This window comes from Dendronephthya gigantea, unplaced genomic scaffold (assembly GCF_004324835.1).
Source record: "Dendronephthya gigantea isolate DGI-Jeju-01 unplaced genomic scaffold, DenGig_1.0 000001F, whole genome shotgun sequence".
Classification (NCBI taxonomy): domain Eukaryota; kingdom Metazoa; phylum Cnidaria; class Anthozoa; order Malacalcyonacea; family Nephtheidae; genus Dendronephthya; species Dendronephthya gigantea.
Window position 1 is genome coordinate 2,820,203 of NW_021163011.1, and position 19,038 is coordinate 2,839,240.

Below are 19,038 nucleotides of genomic sequence, written 5' to 3' on the forward strand. Positions count from 1 at the left end.
AAAACAGGCACAGTTATGACATTTTGGCATGACCGTTTTAATTAGTCATTATTATACACGCGATAGATGGCGCAGCGAGTCGGGTTAATAAGCGTCTCTATTTATATATAGCAGCAAAACAGCCAAAACACGCACGCATCAGTCGATATCCAACCTCAAAACCTGTCGGAGCATGTCAAAGTCTCGTCTCTCAATAAGTCTCGTAATTCCAAGTATAGCTATGCAGATTGACAGTTTCTTGATTTTGGCCAGTTTTGCATGGTAATGCCCTCAAATGCTTCTTGCTCATTAAAGAAGTTTAATAAAGTTGTGTACGAAAACAATGCATGGGACTCTCCTCGACTGAAAAATAAAAAGCGTCGCGTGAGAACCTAATAGCGATGCATGGAAAATCAAGGCAACACTTTTTTACAGGTTACTTGGAATCGGTGCTCATTCACCGCGATGCGATCATATTGCAGTATGATCAACAAACCTACTGGCATGAGCATACAAATACTATAGATCTTACCCTCGATGGCCTTTACGAACGAAAGTGAACGCAGATGTAGCACACATGAAGCAATATACTGAGCTAATTTTGATCTAGGAGGAGACATGTCTGACATACAACCAGAAGTTAAAAAAGTCCCTATGACCTTAGCACAAGCAATTAACATGCGCCATCATTAGGCAATTTGCATCATGCAGGTTTCCAATGATTTATGTAGTGAAAAAAGCTTAACGGATGGGCTTATGTTTAAGAGTTATTCTCCGGTAGATTTGTCCGATGTTTTCTCCCAGCGGAATCCTGCAGAAAAAGTTGTAAGTAAAGCTGCTTTCCACTTTGGCCTTAAGATATTTGCCGATTTATATAAAATTGAGCTGAAAGATCGTGCATACACGCACGTCGATCCTTCCTCATCATCATCATAATTCGCTCCAAATTGACAAGAAAGCTGATATTACGACCTTGTGTACCCTTGCAAGGTCTCTTCTCTTGCAAAAAGTCCCTGGATACGAAATAGACTAAAAAGTCGATAAAAATACTCTTTACTGATATAATTTCTTTATCGCATATTCACTTAAATGTATTCATCAATAGAAAAAATTGTATAATTGCCTAACAACTGACGAGTGTGCTCGAAAGTGCCAAGCCTATCGCATTCTCAAATCTCAATACTCGACACTTTTGGTGTACAAGTAACAAGCTGTGCATATATTCCGGCGATATATATTTCCTTACGTCCTGTCCACGCTATACCATTAGCATCATGCTGTTTTAATTTAAATTTCTCGCATGCGGAATCAAACAGAAGTCATGCACTTGAAAGCCGAGGGTCTCAGGGTCAGACACTTTCTTAGTTTGTTTGTGGGGGCTTTATTTTTTGTATTCTTTGCCCTTGACTTTGTTTCCTGTGTTCCTATTCCATCTAAACGTAGCAAGTTTAATTTGAAGAGAACATCCCTACTTTCATCTGAACATCCTTATTTTGGTACTCAAAAAGTAGTTCGTGGAGAGCCACGTGAGGGTGGCCACTGGGGGGTATATGCCGTATAGCTTATCTTCCAGAAAAGCTCTGCATGGGTATTCTGATCTTTGAGTTGTAAAATGGTGACGTCTTCGTGTTTTGTTCGTGCGCCGAGTTTCACGAGGTTCCGCTCATTAAATCAAGTCTTCGAAGCCACTCGAATCGCCGATAATGAAAGGGCCAGCAAGTTTAATTTGTGGCTTATTGTTATAAAGCGACCGCCCAACATATGGCCATGGTTATAATTACGTACCGCATAAAAAAAATATTCTAAACAGTTACTTAGCCACATTTAATGCGAAGTTACACCACGGAGACGCTGCCATGGCGTCTGCCATCTTGGATCGCATGCAAGAGCGGTTTTCAACACATCCCTACCAACCCTGCGAACTTTATGACCGTCTAAAAATAGCTGCCATAACTGTAAATCACAGGGCCACAATTTCAGTTGCATTAAATAAGTGGATTCTAATTTGCCACCCAAATGGCGAAAAAGGCCACAATACGTACTATGCATGACGTCTGTTGCAAGTGCTGAATATATGCTGTTAGTATAAACTGACTAATAGGCTATCACTTTTCCTGCGTTCTGATTGGCTACGCTACTGGTAGGCTATTAGTGATAGCCTACTAGTAGCAAAATTCAAAACAATGGCGGAAAATTCGCGTTTCGCCGAAGTATCTGAAGATTTTTTGGACGATTTGTTGGACAATTCCGTACCAGAAAAAACAAAAAAAGCAACAAAATACGGAATTGCAATTTTTAAGGGTAAGAAAATACATAAAAATAACGTATACTCAATTGAATTTTTATATTTAAACTGAATTTTAAAACATTTTACGCGAACAACAATTAAAATATTTTCTTCCTTTAATATACGAAATAAATTTCAGAATGGTTTGCAAGCCAACAAGAATTTTATATTGTGTTTCCTAGTTGTAAATTAATGTTATAGTTTATACTAAAACAATTAGACAACTCGGCCTCGTTGTCTATGAGCAAATAGTCAACTCGGCTTCGCCTCGTTGACTATTCGCTCATAGACAACTCGGACTCGTTGTCTAATTGTTAATTAGTACGCACTCACGAAAATTATCATAACAACATGCAAACACTTCAAATTAAAATTTTTAGTACCATATATAACATGTATATTGGGCAGTTCATTGATCTCCTTAAAGGAGCTCGCGTGTTATGTTTTGTTTCATAATAAGGTCAAGGAAGTTGAATGCATTGACGCTCATCAGTTCTAGCAACTGATAAGTGATGTAAGTGATGCAACGACTGAACAAAACTGCATGAGTAGTATTATTTGGTCCAAATATCAATCAATTATACTGATTACACAGGCATAGTCTTTACTTGCCCGCTCGTTGTTAAAAGTATGACTTTCTCTGTGCTTGTTTTTCTAGTTGTAGCTACTAATAGGTGATCGTAGGCTTCCACCAGCTTTTGCATTCTGCCTAAACACGCTTTCGAGAGACTTGTGGCAGGTGGTCGTTCCTCTTCAGTACAACCAACCTTCGTGAGAAACAGCTTTGCGGCATCATATGGTAGCTCAGGCACCTTGCCTTTGTATTTAGCCACCCAACCTCGTGTTAAAACCTCGAGGTCGCTATCACCTCCAAATACTGGATACTTTGGCAGGAACTTCTTGATAGGTTCAAGTAGTGCATTACGAACACCCACCGGGTTCACTAGTGTAAAGTGAATTCCTTTCATGGCGTCAAATGTGCGAAAGAGATATTTACACATGGTTAAAAGGCAGGTCTCTGCCGAGCCAACACAGTGATTTAATGCTTTATTAGCATCCGCCCAGTTCTCAATCATGGACACCCAGTAGTCCATCACAGTTAGTATGCTTTTACTGAGCTTTAGCTGCAGTACCCCGACTACATGACGTATCGCCCCTCGTGTGTGGTAGGCTTCGGCTGCATACATTAGAGCCTTGCTCATCTAGGCATAACAAATTGAAATCATGCTGTCAAAACCTGGTTACCTTTTCTACAATTTTATGATGGCGTTATAACTGAAAATAGTCTTGGGTTTTGTACTTAAAGAAAGTTTCAGTTTAGCGTATAATCAGTAAGTAAAATCAATTGACGCAAAGCCGGACAAATAACAGTTAAGGCCTTGTTAAACGGTGCAATTTTTCTTGCAAGTTGCAAAGCAATTCTGCTTTTAAGGTATGTAAATTAGTGAAGAAGAGTCTTCAAAATGCAAGTGTAAAAACGTCCATGCATGGAGTGCATATAAACACAAGTCGTATAGCTGCCAAATAGACATCTCTAAAAAGTAGAATTGTATTGCAAGTTCCCTGAAAAATTGCATCGTGTAACATCATTATTTATGACATCAAGGTGGAGGGGGGCCAACACCCCCCTCGGGGGTAGCTTACCGTAGTTCCCCACCTTTTTTTCGCACTGGACTTTTCTTGTTTTACCCATCCCATACAATCCCCTTTTTTAATTACTCCAGTTGTCTCGGTTTTAGATTCTTTAAGTTTCTATTTCATGCATCATGCATGGTATTTTCACTGTAATTCTAATTCACGCCGATATCTAAGATGGCAATGTCGAAACGTAAAGAATTGTCATTAGCATCCTCGTGATCATCCTCCGAACCATCTCTACCATCGGATTAGTCTCTTATTTTCCGGTATTATAATAATTATGTTATCATCCGGTATTGGCCGTATTGTCATTAATATCATTACAGTTGCTCTCATTTCTATACATGAGCTATTAGTCAAAAACCACTCACTACCACGCACTTACCTCAAGAACATACTTCGTCACGTCGCCAGTATATTGGGAGTCAAACAATTTTTCCACATCCTTAATGATAGCGTTGTACTCCTCGTTGTGTGCAGTGCGTAAATCCTCGCCACCTTTAAGCGATTTCTTCTTGTCCATTTTTATAAATCTTTGAATCCATTTCTTGAAGTATAAATTGCGATTCCTGACATCCTTTATAACACCTAGACCACCCAATTGTTCCTCAGCATACTTCTCCAAACTCGCGAAGTACACTTGATTATAACGATACATCTAGTATACGAAGGGTGCATGCAGCAGAATTTAGTGAAAGAAATGACCATAATAAAAGTGAAAAGTCAAAAAAAGTCTACCAGGTCGGTCCTTATTCTGTTATTCAATATTAGCTCGAAGCTAATATGGTGCAAAGTGCACCATATTAGGCAAATCATCTCGAAGCTGACAGTAGCTGATTTACAGAGATTTTATACAGCGTATGCAGTAAGCTGTGCCCACGTTTTAGACTTGCACGATATTGACTTTCTTGGCTTTGATGAGAATACCAAAATCATGTTGACAGTCAATACAAAATATGTAGATTCGAAGACGGTTCCAACATACACACTTTTCTTTATTCCAATTTTGAAAATTTTGGTTGTTGACGTGACAGGGGTTGTTGTGTAAACATGGACAGTGAAATACTGGATATTAAAATTTACTTGGATCAGTTTACTTGGGTATTGAATGCCAGACTAAACCTTCCTTGATTCTAAATCAAGTGTGTAGGGTCAACTATCAAGTATCAAGTGTTGCTGTATAGGGTAAGTCAAGGGCAGCAATAAAAAAACTGGGATGTTTGTCAATCCAGGAAGGACAAGGTCGGAACTCGCACAGTCGCACTTACTCTCACAATACTAGCAAAATTTGCCCTTTTTCCCAAGATTATCTTCCCGCCTCATTATTCCTTCAATTAAAGCATATATGGTTTACCTTCATGTAAGCGCCAGCTAACTCCAACATTTGAAATTGAGGTTCAAAATCAAGCTGCGGCAGAACTCGCGTATAAAACAACGACAACCCGGTGAACACCTGTGGTATAGCATACTCCAATGAAAATCCATAGATATTTGTATCAAACACTTGTTCTGATGGTTTCTGGAATACTTTTTGAAAGTAGTTATTGAATTTAACAGTTAATGTTCCAGAGGTTCTCCCGATCAAACCGACATCGTAGTCTGATGTGGCAGATGTTGTGCCATAAGGTGGAAGAAAACAAACATTTTTCGGAACTATAATCTTGTCGTTCGCGTCTTTAGAGCAAGCTTTGAGGGTGTTTCCACTCAAAACAAAGAGCAGATAGGTAACATAGAAATATCTGGCATCCGCTATATACAGAAAATAGAAGGTGCCAGATTAGCCATCTCTCGTCTCACTTGTTGAGGAAGCGTTGTCTTATCACACTACGTTGTCGTTTGTGCATTGACAAGCTTTACAGTCGGACATATCATATCTCTAATTCATACTTTCGGTTTAGACAATCGTTGTTTATGTTCGGTTCAGTTATTGCTCAGATCAGTCAGTTGCCCATACTATTTCCACTGAAAAAGGGACCAATTACTAATAGTGTAGTGTGTTCTGGACGAGAGAATCGGTAATGTAATTAAAAAAAACTGGCACGATTTGTCGAACCGGCCTGGCTAATGCAGCATTGCTAGATGTCAACAACGAATTTTGGTGGTTGATAATCAGTCGTCTCCATTCGTGTAGACGTGCCTTAAAGTACTTTATTACAATAACGTTGGCGTCTACTTACTAATAATCAGTAAATTGCTGCTGTCGCCAACTTTGTTATACAGTGGATTGGCTTTAGTTTTAGCCCAATCATTATTGCGTTTGAAGAAACGCTGGATACGCATCCCAGTTTTCTGAAATCGGCAGAAACCTCAATGAAACTAAATATAATAATTGTACACACATGCATTATTCACTAAATATATGGTGCCTGTGGCGTTCGTTTGCTGAACAATTGTTTCAACATAAATAAATGCATAGTCTATGATGCATATATACACCCTCTTCCTTAAGAAATTCGTGTATCCACTGTCGTGCAATGGGCGCCGGAACGATGCGAGGGGGCAGTTTTCGTGAAAGAGCACTCCTGTAAGATGCACCCCACTGAACCTAGAGAATGTTCTCAAAGCAGTCGAGTTTCTTCTCATCCTGCTTTTTCTTTGTTACTTATAACTCTGGAATTTTTTTACCAGACGGTTGTACTTTCTTAAAGCATGCAGATTCATGCCTGGCTGTTAAAAACGCAAGAGTGGCAGCTTTCCCTATACTAAGTACTGCATGAGTTCTGGCGTCTCTAAGCGCCGGGCTATTGGCGAATGGTTGTGTGTTATGTCATCTTACTCACCTCAAAACTGTCAGGGATTTGATTCTTTAAATAAGCACTGAACTGTGGTTTTTTTAATTCTGCGTCTGGCGATGATGGCTGTAAACCGTAATATTTGACAACGCATTTCCCAAACCACTGTACGTCTTCTAGATCTTGGTGTGTGATCACAGCACTAATAGATAAACAATAGTCTATAGGTTTGATAGATCTTTGCATTCTGTCTCTGCAATTTCTATGATCAATTATTATATATATATATATATTTATATATATATATATATATATATATATATATATATATATATATATATATATATTATAGCTATTTCTAATATATAGCTATTTCTAAGCAATTATTGATATATATCAATCTTGTTTCCAAAGTATACATTCAATGGGGAGGATGGGATTTTATTTTTTATATAGTTATAATAGCTGTATATAAACTATTAAGCAAACCACGGTTTGCCAACCAGAACCATTTAATATGGTCACAAAGACAGCTATAATTCTGGATTTGCATCACTGGTCTATCCTAGCTTCTGCATGGCTTTCACGAAAGCAAATTGCGAGACAAACAGGAGCGTAACAACATTTGTTGACCTTGCTAACAGATTTTACCGCACCTCGTGGCGTCGCATTCTTCCTTTTCTTTAAGACTGATCTGCGGTCCTTTAACCACACTTCCACCACATTGGCAACAAAGACACTGCAAACACCATTAAAAAAGACATTGGCAACAAAGACACTGCAAACTGCATGTTTATTTATATTCAGGCATATATTGAAAAAAGATCTGAAAGACCTATCATTATATTTCTAACATGCATGTTTCGGTCAATATAAAATTGACTATAGTACTAGGCTATATCTATATTTCTTTCTTTCGTTTCTTACGAGATGCAAACCGCGGGACAACGTGCCTATTCTTCGTTTCGTCTGACGTTATAATTTAATCTCAGATGCAATTTTGCTTGCTTGTATACACATGCAATATTTACTTTAAAATCAATTTTACGTCGATTTACTTTTTCCTTATTCATTCTGAACTAAGGTACAGAAAATCATCTATACTGTTATTAAATAACAATGGGTGAAAGAATTGCTGAGGTAAACCGGTCAATCTCTGCATTGTGCAAAATATATTTTTCGGATTTTTTTATATTATCATAATCGAATGAATATAGGGTAAATCTGTAACGAATATAGTGCATGGTTTACCAAAATGCACGCAATCGCGGAAAGAACTTGAATGTAGTAGGTTTTTCTCACAAATGCCATCTTCCAATAACCATACACACCTATGAAAGAAGATTTTTCAGTGGACCAGTGGTTAAATTTAGTTCAGCAAAACCTGTGACAAGGGTGCGTTTGTATGCTTAAATGCATGGTTACCCAAAGGTATAGCTCCTTAATTTTCCCTGAACCATACAGGTTACAAGCTAGGGCAACCAGTTTTTGTTTTACTCGTTTTGAATTCACATGCATTCACATGCCTATATATTTTGATATATATACTTGCGATTGTTTCTCATGAGGCTCATTCTCAGATATGCTGGTTTTTAGAGCGCTCAAACAACTCACTCAGTCACTCGGGTTACCCTGGTGCCCAAGCAAGGTTTCGCCCAAACATGACGTTCCTATCTAGGACAGAAACTAGTAAGATAATTGGGAGGGGAGCAGTCCCTGGGGGGTATTTATTCATATATTCAGAGCTGCCCGACAAGACATATTTTGACTTTACTAGGTAAATCAACCAACCAGACCTCATGGATTACATAAATACAAACTTTATACTGATAATATTATACAATAAAAGTCGGTAAATTCATGCAGTCATGCAGGACTCAGGAATAAAGATGAAATACAAAAAGGCATGAATATACAAATAGGCAATATATTACCTCAATTTGGGCTGTGTAACCAGCCCTTTGTCACAACACTTTTTGTGACAGTTCGAAGAAACGGTGCCTGACTTGTGTATTTACATAGAACAAGCAATTTAATTTGGATTATTACAACGTTACTTGCTTCAAGACACTGACTATATATTATTGCTCTTTATAAAATTAGAGTTGTTTATAATTTTGTTTCGGTTCGATGATCAACTCTGCGTTCCGACAATAGATTGTTGGTAATGTTTATGCATGTACTTTATTGTGAAATATATATTAAAAGAAAGCCGGCAATGACGAAAATGACTCTATAATCGATCGCTAGGCGCCACAATTAACATGCATAAAAGGGAAACTTAAAAAAGTGCATGAAAAAAGCTGTAGCTTTACGTTGAGAGGGAGTCATTGTTGGCCTGATCGTGAAAACATGAACTTTGGCACTTTGCTTTATTAATAATTCACCAGCTTGTAGCAGGGTCTGATAGTGTTCTCGATCGTAGGACCCCAGCAGATCGGAATTACGGGTCTTTTTCTTATTTCCACTGGCCTTTTGGTTCTATATTCAGTACTGAACACTGCATGAAACAATTTTTAAGTGCACAATCTAGGGATAATAGCAGACAAGATTGTTCGGACTTGGATACCCAGGACAAAGCTGAACGCAGTCCATCGTTTGTGAATCTGGACCAGTTTAAATCAAATTAAAAACGAACTTGCGCGTAGCCAACTAACGATTGGACCGGATTGGCATAGGTTTATCATAGGTATACCTAGCCATTCGGTTTGTGAAGAGTTCAACGGCATTAGAAAATGTTAGCTCATGTATATTCCGACTTCAAAATTAGCTTATCAAATTCCAAAGGATCAGTGAATCAAGTGAGTGGCTAGACTAGAATGTGTGCAACGGGACTGCAACCTTGTTGGGTTAGGGTCTTATAAGCCGTGTAGTAGCTACATGCTTCGACCTGGTCTGGACCAGTTCTAGGCCTAGGTGTGTTTATCCGGCCTAAACCAGGCTTAGATCTGGTCTATACGCCACGAAATCCAGGCCAACAGAAAAGGTGGCCTGGACCTGACCTGGAACATGATTTTTGTAATGCATGCATGTGAACGCCGAACTAGTCCTATCACCAATTTTCAACTTAAAAGTATAAGCTGTACAGAATCCATACAAGTATTTTGTCAATTATATTGGCTATCGGATACCATCAGCAAGAAAGACAGTGTGGACCTGGCACATATTACCAAGACTTGTCCAAGACCTGATCCAGGCCAGATCTAGGCCTCTAGTGTAAACGCGGCTTTAAACCTCGCCCGACGGCCCACTCTGCGAGGAATATGCTATGCTTTGTCTATTAGGTATATTATATAATATTGTACACAATTTACATTTACATACAGCTTTAAATATTTATCGAATAACAAAGATTAAATTTCGATAGGTTTTATAACTGGTTTTCTAACATGTCTCATAGACGAGCCTGGTTCTGTGGGTTTGAACGGCGCGAGAGCGCCATAAGGCCGAGGAATTGGCAGTTCCACGTCATCGTCGGGAATATACGCATTAGGACGAGGCTCTGCTGTTGTGTACACGTCACCCGCGATCTTGTACTGTTCCTGGAGTGCTTCAACCTAAAGTATTACAAGACACGATTCTTTCCTAGAACTTTACTAGTTCCTAATACTATGTATGTATGATGTATCTGAAAACAATACGTGCTGATTACACATTCCTAGCTTAGGGGGTGATGTATAATTGATTTTGAATGTGATTGTTCGTACTACTAGTATAATAACAAAAATCTAACTTACTCCCACCCTTTAGGCAGGCTAGCTGTGGCCCTGGTTTGCAGGACAAAACGTGTACGACAAAATTCCCAAGGAATGAATCCAAACAAAATGAATGCATCATGCCCTCACTCGAATTAATTTAGTATCATTTAAGAACATGGAGATGTTTCTAAAAATATAGTGTAAAATATTTATCGTCCTGCCAGTTACCTCAGCGCGTTGAATCTTTTCCTGTTTCTTCCTCTGTTCATCCCGCAACATTTTCATCCATGTTTTTTCCGCGTCCTCGTCCGGCGCTTCTCCTGCCTCCATTCTTATGTAGCATTGTTCAAGCAATGCTTCTTTTTCTTTTACCTCTTGTTGCAATTTCAACGCATTTGCCTGTTATCCAGAGGTAATATATATATCAAGAACAACAATCTCTATGTACATATATTGGCTACCAAGAATGCACACGCTATACCTTTAACGAATGAAAAGTACCTCTTTCGCGGTCATAAGACCAAAATTTAGCTAATACGAGTTTGATCAAAAATTAGAGTCAAAATAAACATTTTAAACTATTATATAGAAATGACAAGATTATATAATCAGGATGAATGCACTAAAAATTCCTTACCCTGATGCATATTTCATATACATGTATTATTTGTTCATGATGAGTAGATTACCTGATTCATAGACAGTTCAGAGACCAACGCCATCATTTTTCTTGTTGTAGCTTTAATCTTCGCTTGAAACTCGTTCACCTTTTATAATTTATAATGGGAAAAATGAAACAACCTGCACCAAAATTCTTATATATTATATATAACCAAATGTTTCGTTACCTTTTTAGCGAGACTTAATGTATCTTCTTTCCCCGTCTCTGCCCTCTTCTTAGTCCTTTCTGATAATCTATTTACTTCCTCAAATATCAAATCTTTCTCCAGCAGTTTCTCTTCTTTTTCAGCAAGCCGCAATTCCAACTACACAAAAGCATATCATTACCAAGCATCGACAAATAATCGAAGATAGTGTCGTTTCGTATTTCCCTAGGAGGTGTTTTTTTTTAATTTCAAACAGCTTTTTGTCTTTTTTTATCTTGTATTGCAATTCAAAATGATTGAAAATTTTATTAAATTACAAATTACAAAAGAGGAGAGAACGCTGTTCCAAAAGTTGTTGAAAACGTTAGAAAACAAAACCATTGATAGAGAAAAATGCAATTCAGTCCTCTTGTACGGTTTTAATGCATGTCCGTTCTGTGTACGAATGTACAAATATGTAGAATATTTCTGCACAGAACTGACATTTTTATGCAAATTGAGCTCTGTAAGTGATTAATTACCTCTTCAACTTTTGCAGTCAGTTCATCTGGTTTGGGATCATCACCCTTCAGCACTCTTATTCTACCATCTTCTGATGGAGTCTCAAGTTGTTTTTCTAAATCCAGCAAATGATCTCGACAAAGAAGCAGCTGTAAAATAGAAACGGATTAATTAACGGTATAGTGACCACAGATTCATGGCAATGAAGGACTCTCTCCTTGCCTGGACAACTAAAAGACATAACTACCTGCACGAAAATAGACATACCTGAATTTGAGCTGTAACCAGCTCGTCGTCTAAGAATCTCTTTTTCGGCAGCGTCTTTTTTGCCACAGCAATTAAACGTTTCAGTTCCGCCACCTGCGAGAAAAAAATACAGATTGAATATTTACAGTGTGTGCAATAGCTAACTGTAGAGTGATGTTTCCACATTTCAATTTGGCATCTTCACTCGTGACAGAGAGAAAACAACGGTCTCGTCTCTAAACGATAAGTCCCAATTCATTGCAACCTTAAAACTCTTAAATATCTCTGCAACGCCGAAAGATTGTGTTTCTATTTTAAACATCATACTACAATATGAATGAAAATGACTGTGCAGTTTCATGATGTAGTGTCTTATTTCATAACTACGAAGTTTGCTTCGATCTGAAGACAATCTATTGTTTGGAAGGAACAACATAAAATATTCCTTCCACTCCTGATAAAGTAAAACAGTTATAAGGAGTTTTTTTTATTCGTACGCTGGATTGAGGAAGATTGTTCCTGCGAGGTAGAACGAAGATCAGAAAAACGTCCAGTGTTCTGATAACGAACGACATTGTTTTATTTGCATTCGGCGATACGCTTGTCCTTGCAGATCCGCATTTTACCTCCAATTCAAGAATCCTAATCTCTTCCTGTCTTGTTCGAAGTTCCATGTCACCATTCCGCAGCAAGGTTTCTAAGAAAACATACTTGAAAATAAATTTTCTGCGAAACAATGTGTAGTATACAGGCACAACAAAATACTACAACAAACAGGTCAACATATCAAACCTTGTACGTTGAGCTTTTCGTAGAAAACACAAACTTCCTCATTTCGTTCAATGAGCTTAATTCCCCTATCAAAAGTTATCAATTATTGAGCCAGGGCTTGAAAGTAAGTTTCCTCCAGCCTAGTCCCATGGCCTTTCACTTTCTTGCTCCCGCCTTAATATTCGCGAGATCTGCAGGTCGACCGGGAATGAGTGTAAAGGGGACCTGCACGGCCTGTGAGTTCACGGGCTGTGTTTCCCGCAGACGAAAAACCATGGGACTGGGCTGAGTTTCCTCTATACATGCACATTTATATAAAAGTGCAAGTGTACTGTACCTATCGTTTCTCTGTTGAATAGAATGTTCGTAGCGTTTTCGTAGCTATAAATGGAAAAAGAGATCACATAAAATGATTCTCTGCATAGATAAATATCTTAATATTTGTGTCTTATGACTAAAGGCGGTTTTCCACTAGGCGGAATTTTTCGATCGAACGAAATTTTTCGCTCAATTTTCTTTTCAATTGTGAGAAGTCGACCGAAGCGGATTCGCTTCACCAGTCACAATTGAAAAGAAAATTGAGCGAAAAATTTCGTTCGATCGAAAAATTCCGCCTAGTGGAAAACCGCCTTAAGGCAAATTTTGTATTCAACTTAATATACCTGGACCATGTTTTCTTCGGCTTTATTGATTAAATCGTTTAATTTTGCAATGTCCATTCGCTAAAATATAATATCGAGTGAATGAGTATATATTATCAAGAATAACAAATTTTGAGATTTTGGGAGAAATGTTGTGAAATGCTAAAAAATATATGCACATTCAAGCGCAAAAACCTGAAGACGTAAATTTTAACCTTTTGATCACGTTTCTCCCTGTTTTCCTCCCCAATTCGAGCCTGTTTGCTGACTTCATTTCTTAAACTATCTCTGATTGCTATTGCGTTGTTCTTTTTCAAGTGAGACTTTTGCAATGACCTATAGCATAAAACATATTATACATATAATTAGATATAGCTAATATGATACACTCAGCTACATATAAACGACGTTCTTCAGTTACATCTTCAAACATACGAATTGCCTTCTAATAACTAATTAGAGAATGTCTATTAAGAGTAACAGAAATGGCAAAGTTCAAGCAATTTACCGCGGTATCTTTAACTAATTTAGAATTTACTAATTAGCTTACCTATCTTTAGAATTAACTTTTGATCTTAATATTTCAATTTCATTTTGCAATATCTTAATTTTCTCACGCATTTCAGACGCCCTCTAGAATAAGAATAGAGTAAAAAAGGTTATCAAATCGGTTAATTCCTGGCCCGGATTCGGGAATATACAAAGAAATTTATGTATATACCTGCGTGCTAGTCTGGATAAGGTTAACGCACTTGTTTCTTTCATTTTTTATTACATCGTAGAGTTTAGCAAAATCTGAAAGTCTTTAAAAAATATATCAAGAATAAATAAAGAGTGATAATGAAAACGTCCAACAAAAACATTATTTTCAGCTAATTCTTGTGATTTCAACCGGAAAATGAAAGTTTAGTTTAATAATAACGTTTTGGCAAGGCTTCAGTGATGTGTTTTTACAGGCTTCCATTAAGAATTATACGACATTATACGAACTTGTGTTGCATTTCAGAATACTTCTTGGCGCTGTCCTGAATGTGGAGATTTTTAGTCTTAACATCTTCTTGGGCTCTTTGGTACCTCAACTATAAAACATCACAAGGATAAAACATCAAAAGTCACAACTCCCAAATATAAAGAACAGCGCCAGCGACCAACGTAGCAGGACAAACAACAATAAAAACAAGTGACACACAACACAATACAACACAACACAAAATACAAAACAGCAGCAAAACCACAGCAGAAACGGAAGGAAGCAAGCAGCGAAGAAAAACAACGGAGATGCTTACCTCAGCTCTTACAAAATCTCGTGCTTTGCTTTCCCTCTCGTCAGCCTAAAGTGTACAGCAGAGAATATAACTACATGCAGATGGATGAATAGAAAGTGTCTTATAATCAGTGAGGCTAAGGGGAAAGGGGGTGGGAAGGAGCTTCGATTAGGGTTAACGTTAGTCAGCGCATTGGAACGTAAATTGTGATCCCTCGAAATCACTGTTTTCCCCGACATTGAACGATCTAGTGAACACATGCATAGGGTATCTCTTTTGGGTATATTGCGAGGAGTCGCTTATGGGCAAACGTTTCCCTTCTCATGTGCCGAGCGCTTAAAAAACAATAGATAATACTGTTTTACCCCCCCCCCCCGACAGTGAGAAGAGTGGCGCGATTGGCTTTGTCTTGGCTGAGAAGGAAAAGATTTTCTACCTTTATCGCTGCGAGTCTTTTGAGATCTACAACGTCCAGACGTAGATTGGACTGATCGCGAAGAAGATTTTCCTGTTCCAAAATCATTTGTTCAACCCTGGCTCGTTCATGTGACGTATACCCGTTCTAAGCAAAATGAAACAAATTAGGCAAAATTTTTAAAAGATATTTGTATCTTCCTTTAAGCCTCGGCAACGCGGGCGATTTTCTTTTCTTAGAGTATATTCCTATTGATTTAACTAACAGTAACCAACAACAGGTAGCTCCTGTGCGCTCGCAACTCTGGTTTAGTGGTATATGGAAGACATATCCTACCTGCTGTGCCAACGTTTTCTTGGCTAGATCCACTTCTTTCTGTAACTCTTTTCGCTTTTGAAACAACGTTCCATCGTCTTTTGGAGCAGTGTCCAGTTGTGATTTCACCTTTGCAAACACCAGTTTCACCTGTTCTAAAGCATCGGTTGCAACTTTCAACTGAAGTTCACCTTTCTTAAGATTCCTTGAGAATAGCAAAAACATCAGGCTTGCTTTTAAAAATTGACAGTATTATCAATTGAACGGATTACTTTCCCACCCACCATAAAACGTCAACGTGATCATGCCGGATTGAGTGTAATAAGTCATGCAATGACGTTTAGTAAGATCATAGAACATTATAACAGGTTTAGTCCTCATTAACACTCTTTATCATATATGATCCGTTTACGTACTTGAGATCTCTGTCTTTTTCCCTTAATTTCCTGCAATGGATATCATGTTCCGTCTTCCTCTCCAGCGAAATATGTTTGAGGTTGATATCAACCGTAGCTCTAAAAGTACAGGAAATTTCCGCAAGATAAACACTTTAGCTTAAAGATTTCGTTTTATATATTGAAGTTTTGAACTGCGCATTCACTTCGTTACATGAGGACAATGAATAGAAAGTTAGGCCAAGAAGGGACTTACCGATCACCAATCAGTTCAGCCTGTTTTTCTTTGGAAAACTCCAGATCTTTCAAAAACATGTCCACATCTCGTTCCTAATTGAGAAATGAAATGATTCATAAATCGAAATTGATGTTTGCAATTCAAAATCGTTTATTTACAGGTTAAAAACACCTCAACTACAATTCGACAAAATTGTTACGTAAAATAAAAGCATTATCAAAACTAAAAATCCCACCGCGGTCCCGGGGTATCCTAGACTACGATGTTCTCCCAAAAAAATCCGCATTTATGTAATCCATATTTAAGTAATAAATAATATCAAACGTTTTTCAAGTTTATAATTAATTCTAAATCTATAATGGGACAATACGCGCACTTCATGTGAACCTCGAAAATTTACTGCAAGCTGCAAAAATTCTGTGAATGTTCTTGGACTGAACCTCTGATTTGTGAGTGCGGCAATTCCACTTGCATGTCGACTCACACTTTTACATTATGGCGAGAATGATTAAAATTGTTGTTTGTGTAAATTTGTACATGTATACATAATCATTATATTATGCATTATATAGTACCTACCTTTGATTCATTTGTATGACGTTGTCTGTCAAGGGAAATAGACAACTCCATTTTTTCATCATCCAAATTTTGTCTTCTATTTTCCAATAACTGCAGCTGTAAACATGAAATATAATTCACCGATTCCATCCACATTGATTCATACAATGAACGTAACAAAATTATGCAGTATATAAATTTGACAACTCTTGTAATTGTTCGGTCTTCATTACCTCCTTATTCACATCAGCAATGCTTGATTCAAAGGATTTTCTTTTATCGTCAAATTCTCTACAATACACAGAATAGTTTTATCAATTCACTTGCTTCTGAGCCCACCTGAAATGAGCTGATATTAGCCAGAAATGATTTCACTGAGTGTATGATGATGGTGTCCAAATGGATTCCATGAGAACTTGGGATGTAAAGGCATGTTTCTTTCAGTCGATCAATTGTGTGAATCAGGCCTTAACCTTTGCATTAATGTACGATGCTTGAATTGCATTTGACACAACCAAAATGCAATGTATAAAACAGACCTAAGGCACCATTCTGATGTTTTGGAGTACAAGATTGCTAATGTGAAGTGAAGACTCGACTTACTTCAGCTGTCTTGACATGAGGTCAACCTGTTTCATCAAATGAGCAGGTTGAGAGTGAACTTCCAACAGTTGAGATTTAAAATTCTGTTCTTCGTAAGAACTTTTCTCATATTCGCTTTGAAGTTGTTTCACTTCACGATCCCTTGTTTCCAGTTCCTCCTTCAAAGTCTTGGCTTCCTGATTCCTTTTCGCCACTTCCAGTTTTATATCTTCATTGAACTTTTTGATTTCCTTCACTTCTTTCTCAATTTCCTCCTCCTTGGGCATGCGAGCATACTCTCTCTCTAACATGGTCTTTTCCTCTTTCAATCCACCCAAAATGAAATCGAGCTGGTATTGTCTTTCATCTGCTTGTGCAAGTTCATTAGAATGCTTCAAAAGATCCTGCCTTACTCTGCTGACTTCTGTTACATCACCTTCAGGAAAGTTGTCAGCCTTCTCAAGTTCAGCTCTTTGTTTCTGAACCTCCTGATGTAAATCTTTGGCTTTGCCCAACAAAGCACTTTCTGACTCTCTAGTCGTCTGGAGCAGGTCATGATGGGCTGTGTACATAGACTTCAACCTCGCTAATTTCTCGCCATCCAATTTCCCTTGACGAAATAGCTAAAAGGGTTAAGCAAACTATTAAGTCAAGATGAGTCTAATAAATAATATTTTGGATAATCTAGTCCATTTGATACTTTATGTTCTAAAGTTATATAGTTTTTCAGCTGGCATGCCTGGTAACACTAACTCAGCACCATAAATATAATATATCAACAAATACTTAACTTCATCATATATAGGCATTTATTGATGTAGAATTTTATCCAAAACAATGCTATTTCTGACTTCCTAACTGCATATACTTTCTATTTCATATTAAGAATGATTTTCATTATAAGCATGTCAGGATGATTTTATAGGATATTTGGGGATTTATATAGAGGTATTTTGATATAATGGTCAAGGACAATGCCAACATAAGCAGCATGACAGCATTTTCAAACAACTCTGCATCAAATGTGGTATTTGTCCACAGTTGTCATTAATATAAAGCCTGAGACAATAACTGATAGGTTTCCTATTAGGTTTATATATCTGAACACCATCTAGCTTTGAAGCCAATTCAAACTCAAATTAGGCTTCATGCAGTGCCAGTCCATTTCTATTATTTTTATCTTCATAGATGATTGTGCAGACAAAAACATTAGAAAGGGATTGGATCGACTGAGAGTCATCACCTTTCAGTCCAAACTCCAAAGTATATTCTAAAATACTTTGGACTGAATGGTGATGAGTAAGGTAGATTCTAATAGAGCCGAGTTTTCAATCTTCAGCAAAAAACCAATTGTTGAAATCACCGAGACACTTTACAGCAATATAGCCCTCGTTCATCCACATTTTAAAGAAATTGATCACAACATAGACTATCAAAAATAAAGATAGTCAATGATCACAATGATCAAACAATTTTATCTAATATTTATATTCCCATACACCTGACTATTAGTTATATAAGACACATAACACTTCGGTTACGACGTTTCGTTATCAATTTTAATAAATAGATATAAGAAAGGATACAATATTTAATGTATTGAGCTATTGGCAAAAGCCAAAAATACAAAGCATTGAAATTCGAGAAATTATTTGAACTCACATCATCCAAACACTGAAAAGCTGGACTTGACGATACATCTACTTGCCCTTCTTCTTGGGATAATTTTGGTGCAATGGCATATATAGCAGAGTCAGTATCACTGAAGGTTTCCTTCTTCTCATCTGGGTCACTCATTGTTTTTTAAAAATGTTTCTTTTCGATGTTTTAACACACACATTTATGATGTTGTTGTCAGAATTTTCTACAAAACTGTTTCAGAACAGCTCACATGCCCAATGTTGCCATGACAACGAGAGAACCTCAAATCAACCCTAATTATCACAACTT

General features: G+C 37.5%; 2 protein-coding genes across 2 annotated transcripts; both read right to left on the reverse strand.

Moving 5' to 3' along the window:
- Nucleotides 1-2,590: 2,590 nt before the first annotated feature.
- On the reverse strand, nt 2,591-8,723 carry LOC114526454. The gene is made up of 8 exons (XM_028548063.1): nt 8,571-8,723; nt 7,888-7,967; nt 7,293-7,375; nt 6,685-6,838; nt 6,082-6,193; nt 5,259-5,653; nt 4,290-4,562; nt 2,591-3,468 (listed from the first exon to the last, which is right to left on the reverse strand). Exons 2-8 carry the CDS (start codon nt 7,945-7,947, stop codon nt 2,854-2,856), a joined length of 1,692 nt encoding a protein of 563 aa, XP_028403864.1. The 5' UTR covers nt 7,948-7,967; nt 8,571-8,723; the 3' UTR covers nt 2,591-2,853.
- A 719-nt stretch (nt 8,724-9,442) lies between these two features.
- On the reverse strand, nt 9,443-18,984 carry LOC114524476 (coiled-coil domain-containing protein 146-like). The gene is made up of 23 exons (XM_028545571.1): nt 18,751-18,984; nt 17,110-17,711; nt 16,740-16,797; nt 16,528-16,623; nt 15,967-16,040; nt 15,732-15,830; nt 15,337-15,520; nt 15,022-15,147; nt 14,607-14,651; nt 14,311-14,399; nt 14,042-14,123; nt 13,871-13,953; nt 13,536-13,656; nt 13,342-13,401; nt 13,017-13,060; nt 12,701-12,765; nt 12,535-12,605; nt 11,930-12,022; nt 11,683-11,811; nt 11,183-11,320; nt 11,024-11,101; nt 10,563-10,733; nt 9,443-10,193 (listed from the first exon to the last, which is right to left on the reverse strand). Exons 1-23 carry the CDS (start codon nt 18,883-18,885, stop codon nt 9,990-9,992), a joined length of 2,847 nt encoding a protein of 948 aa, XP_028401372.1. The 5' UTR covers nt 18,886-18,984; the 3' UTR covers nt 9,443-9,989.
- Nucleotides 18,985-19,038: the final 54 nt, after the last annotated feature.

Coding starts and splice junctions, on each gene's coding strand:
- LOC114524476 (XM_028545571.1), bottom strand. CDS start 18,885: ATGAGTGACCCAGATGAGAAGAAGGAAACCTTCAGTGATACTGACTCT. Junction 12,023..12,534: donor TTAGGATTCTTGAATTGGAG/GTAAAATGCGGA, acceptor TTTTTCTCGCAG/GTGGCGGAACTGAAACGTTT. Junction 10,194..10,562: donor AAAAGATTCAACGCGCTGAG/GTAACTGGCAGG, acceptor GTAATACTTTAG/GTTGAAGCACTCCAGGAACA.
- LOC114526454 (XM_028548063.1), bottom strand. CDS start 7,947: ATGGCATTTGTGAGAAAAACCTACTACATTCAAGTTCTTTCCGCGATT. Junction 6,839..7,292: donor GAAGAATGCGACGCCACGAG/GTGCGGTAAAAT, acceptor TTTATCTATTAG/TGCTGTGATCACACACCAAG. Junction 5,654..6,081: donor CAGCAATTTACTGATTATTA/GTAAGTAGACGC, acceptor TTCTGTATATAG/CGGATGCCAGATATTTCTAT.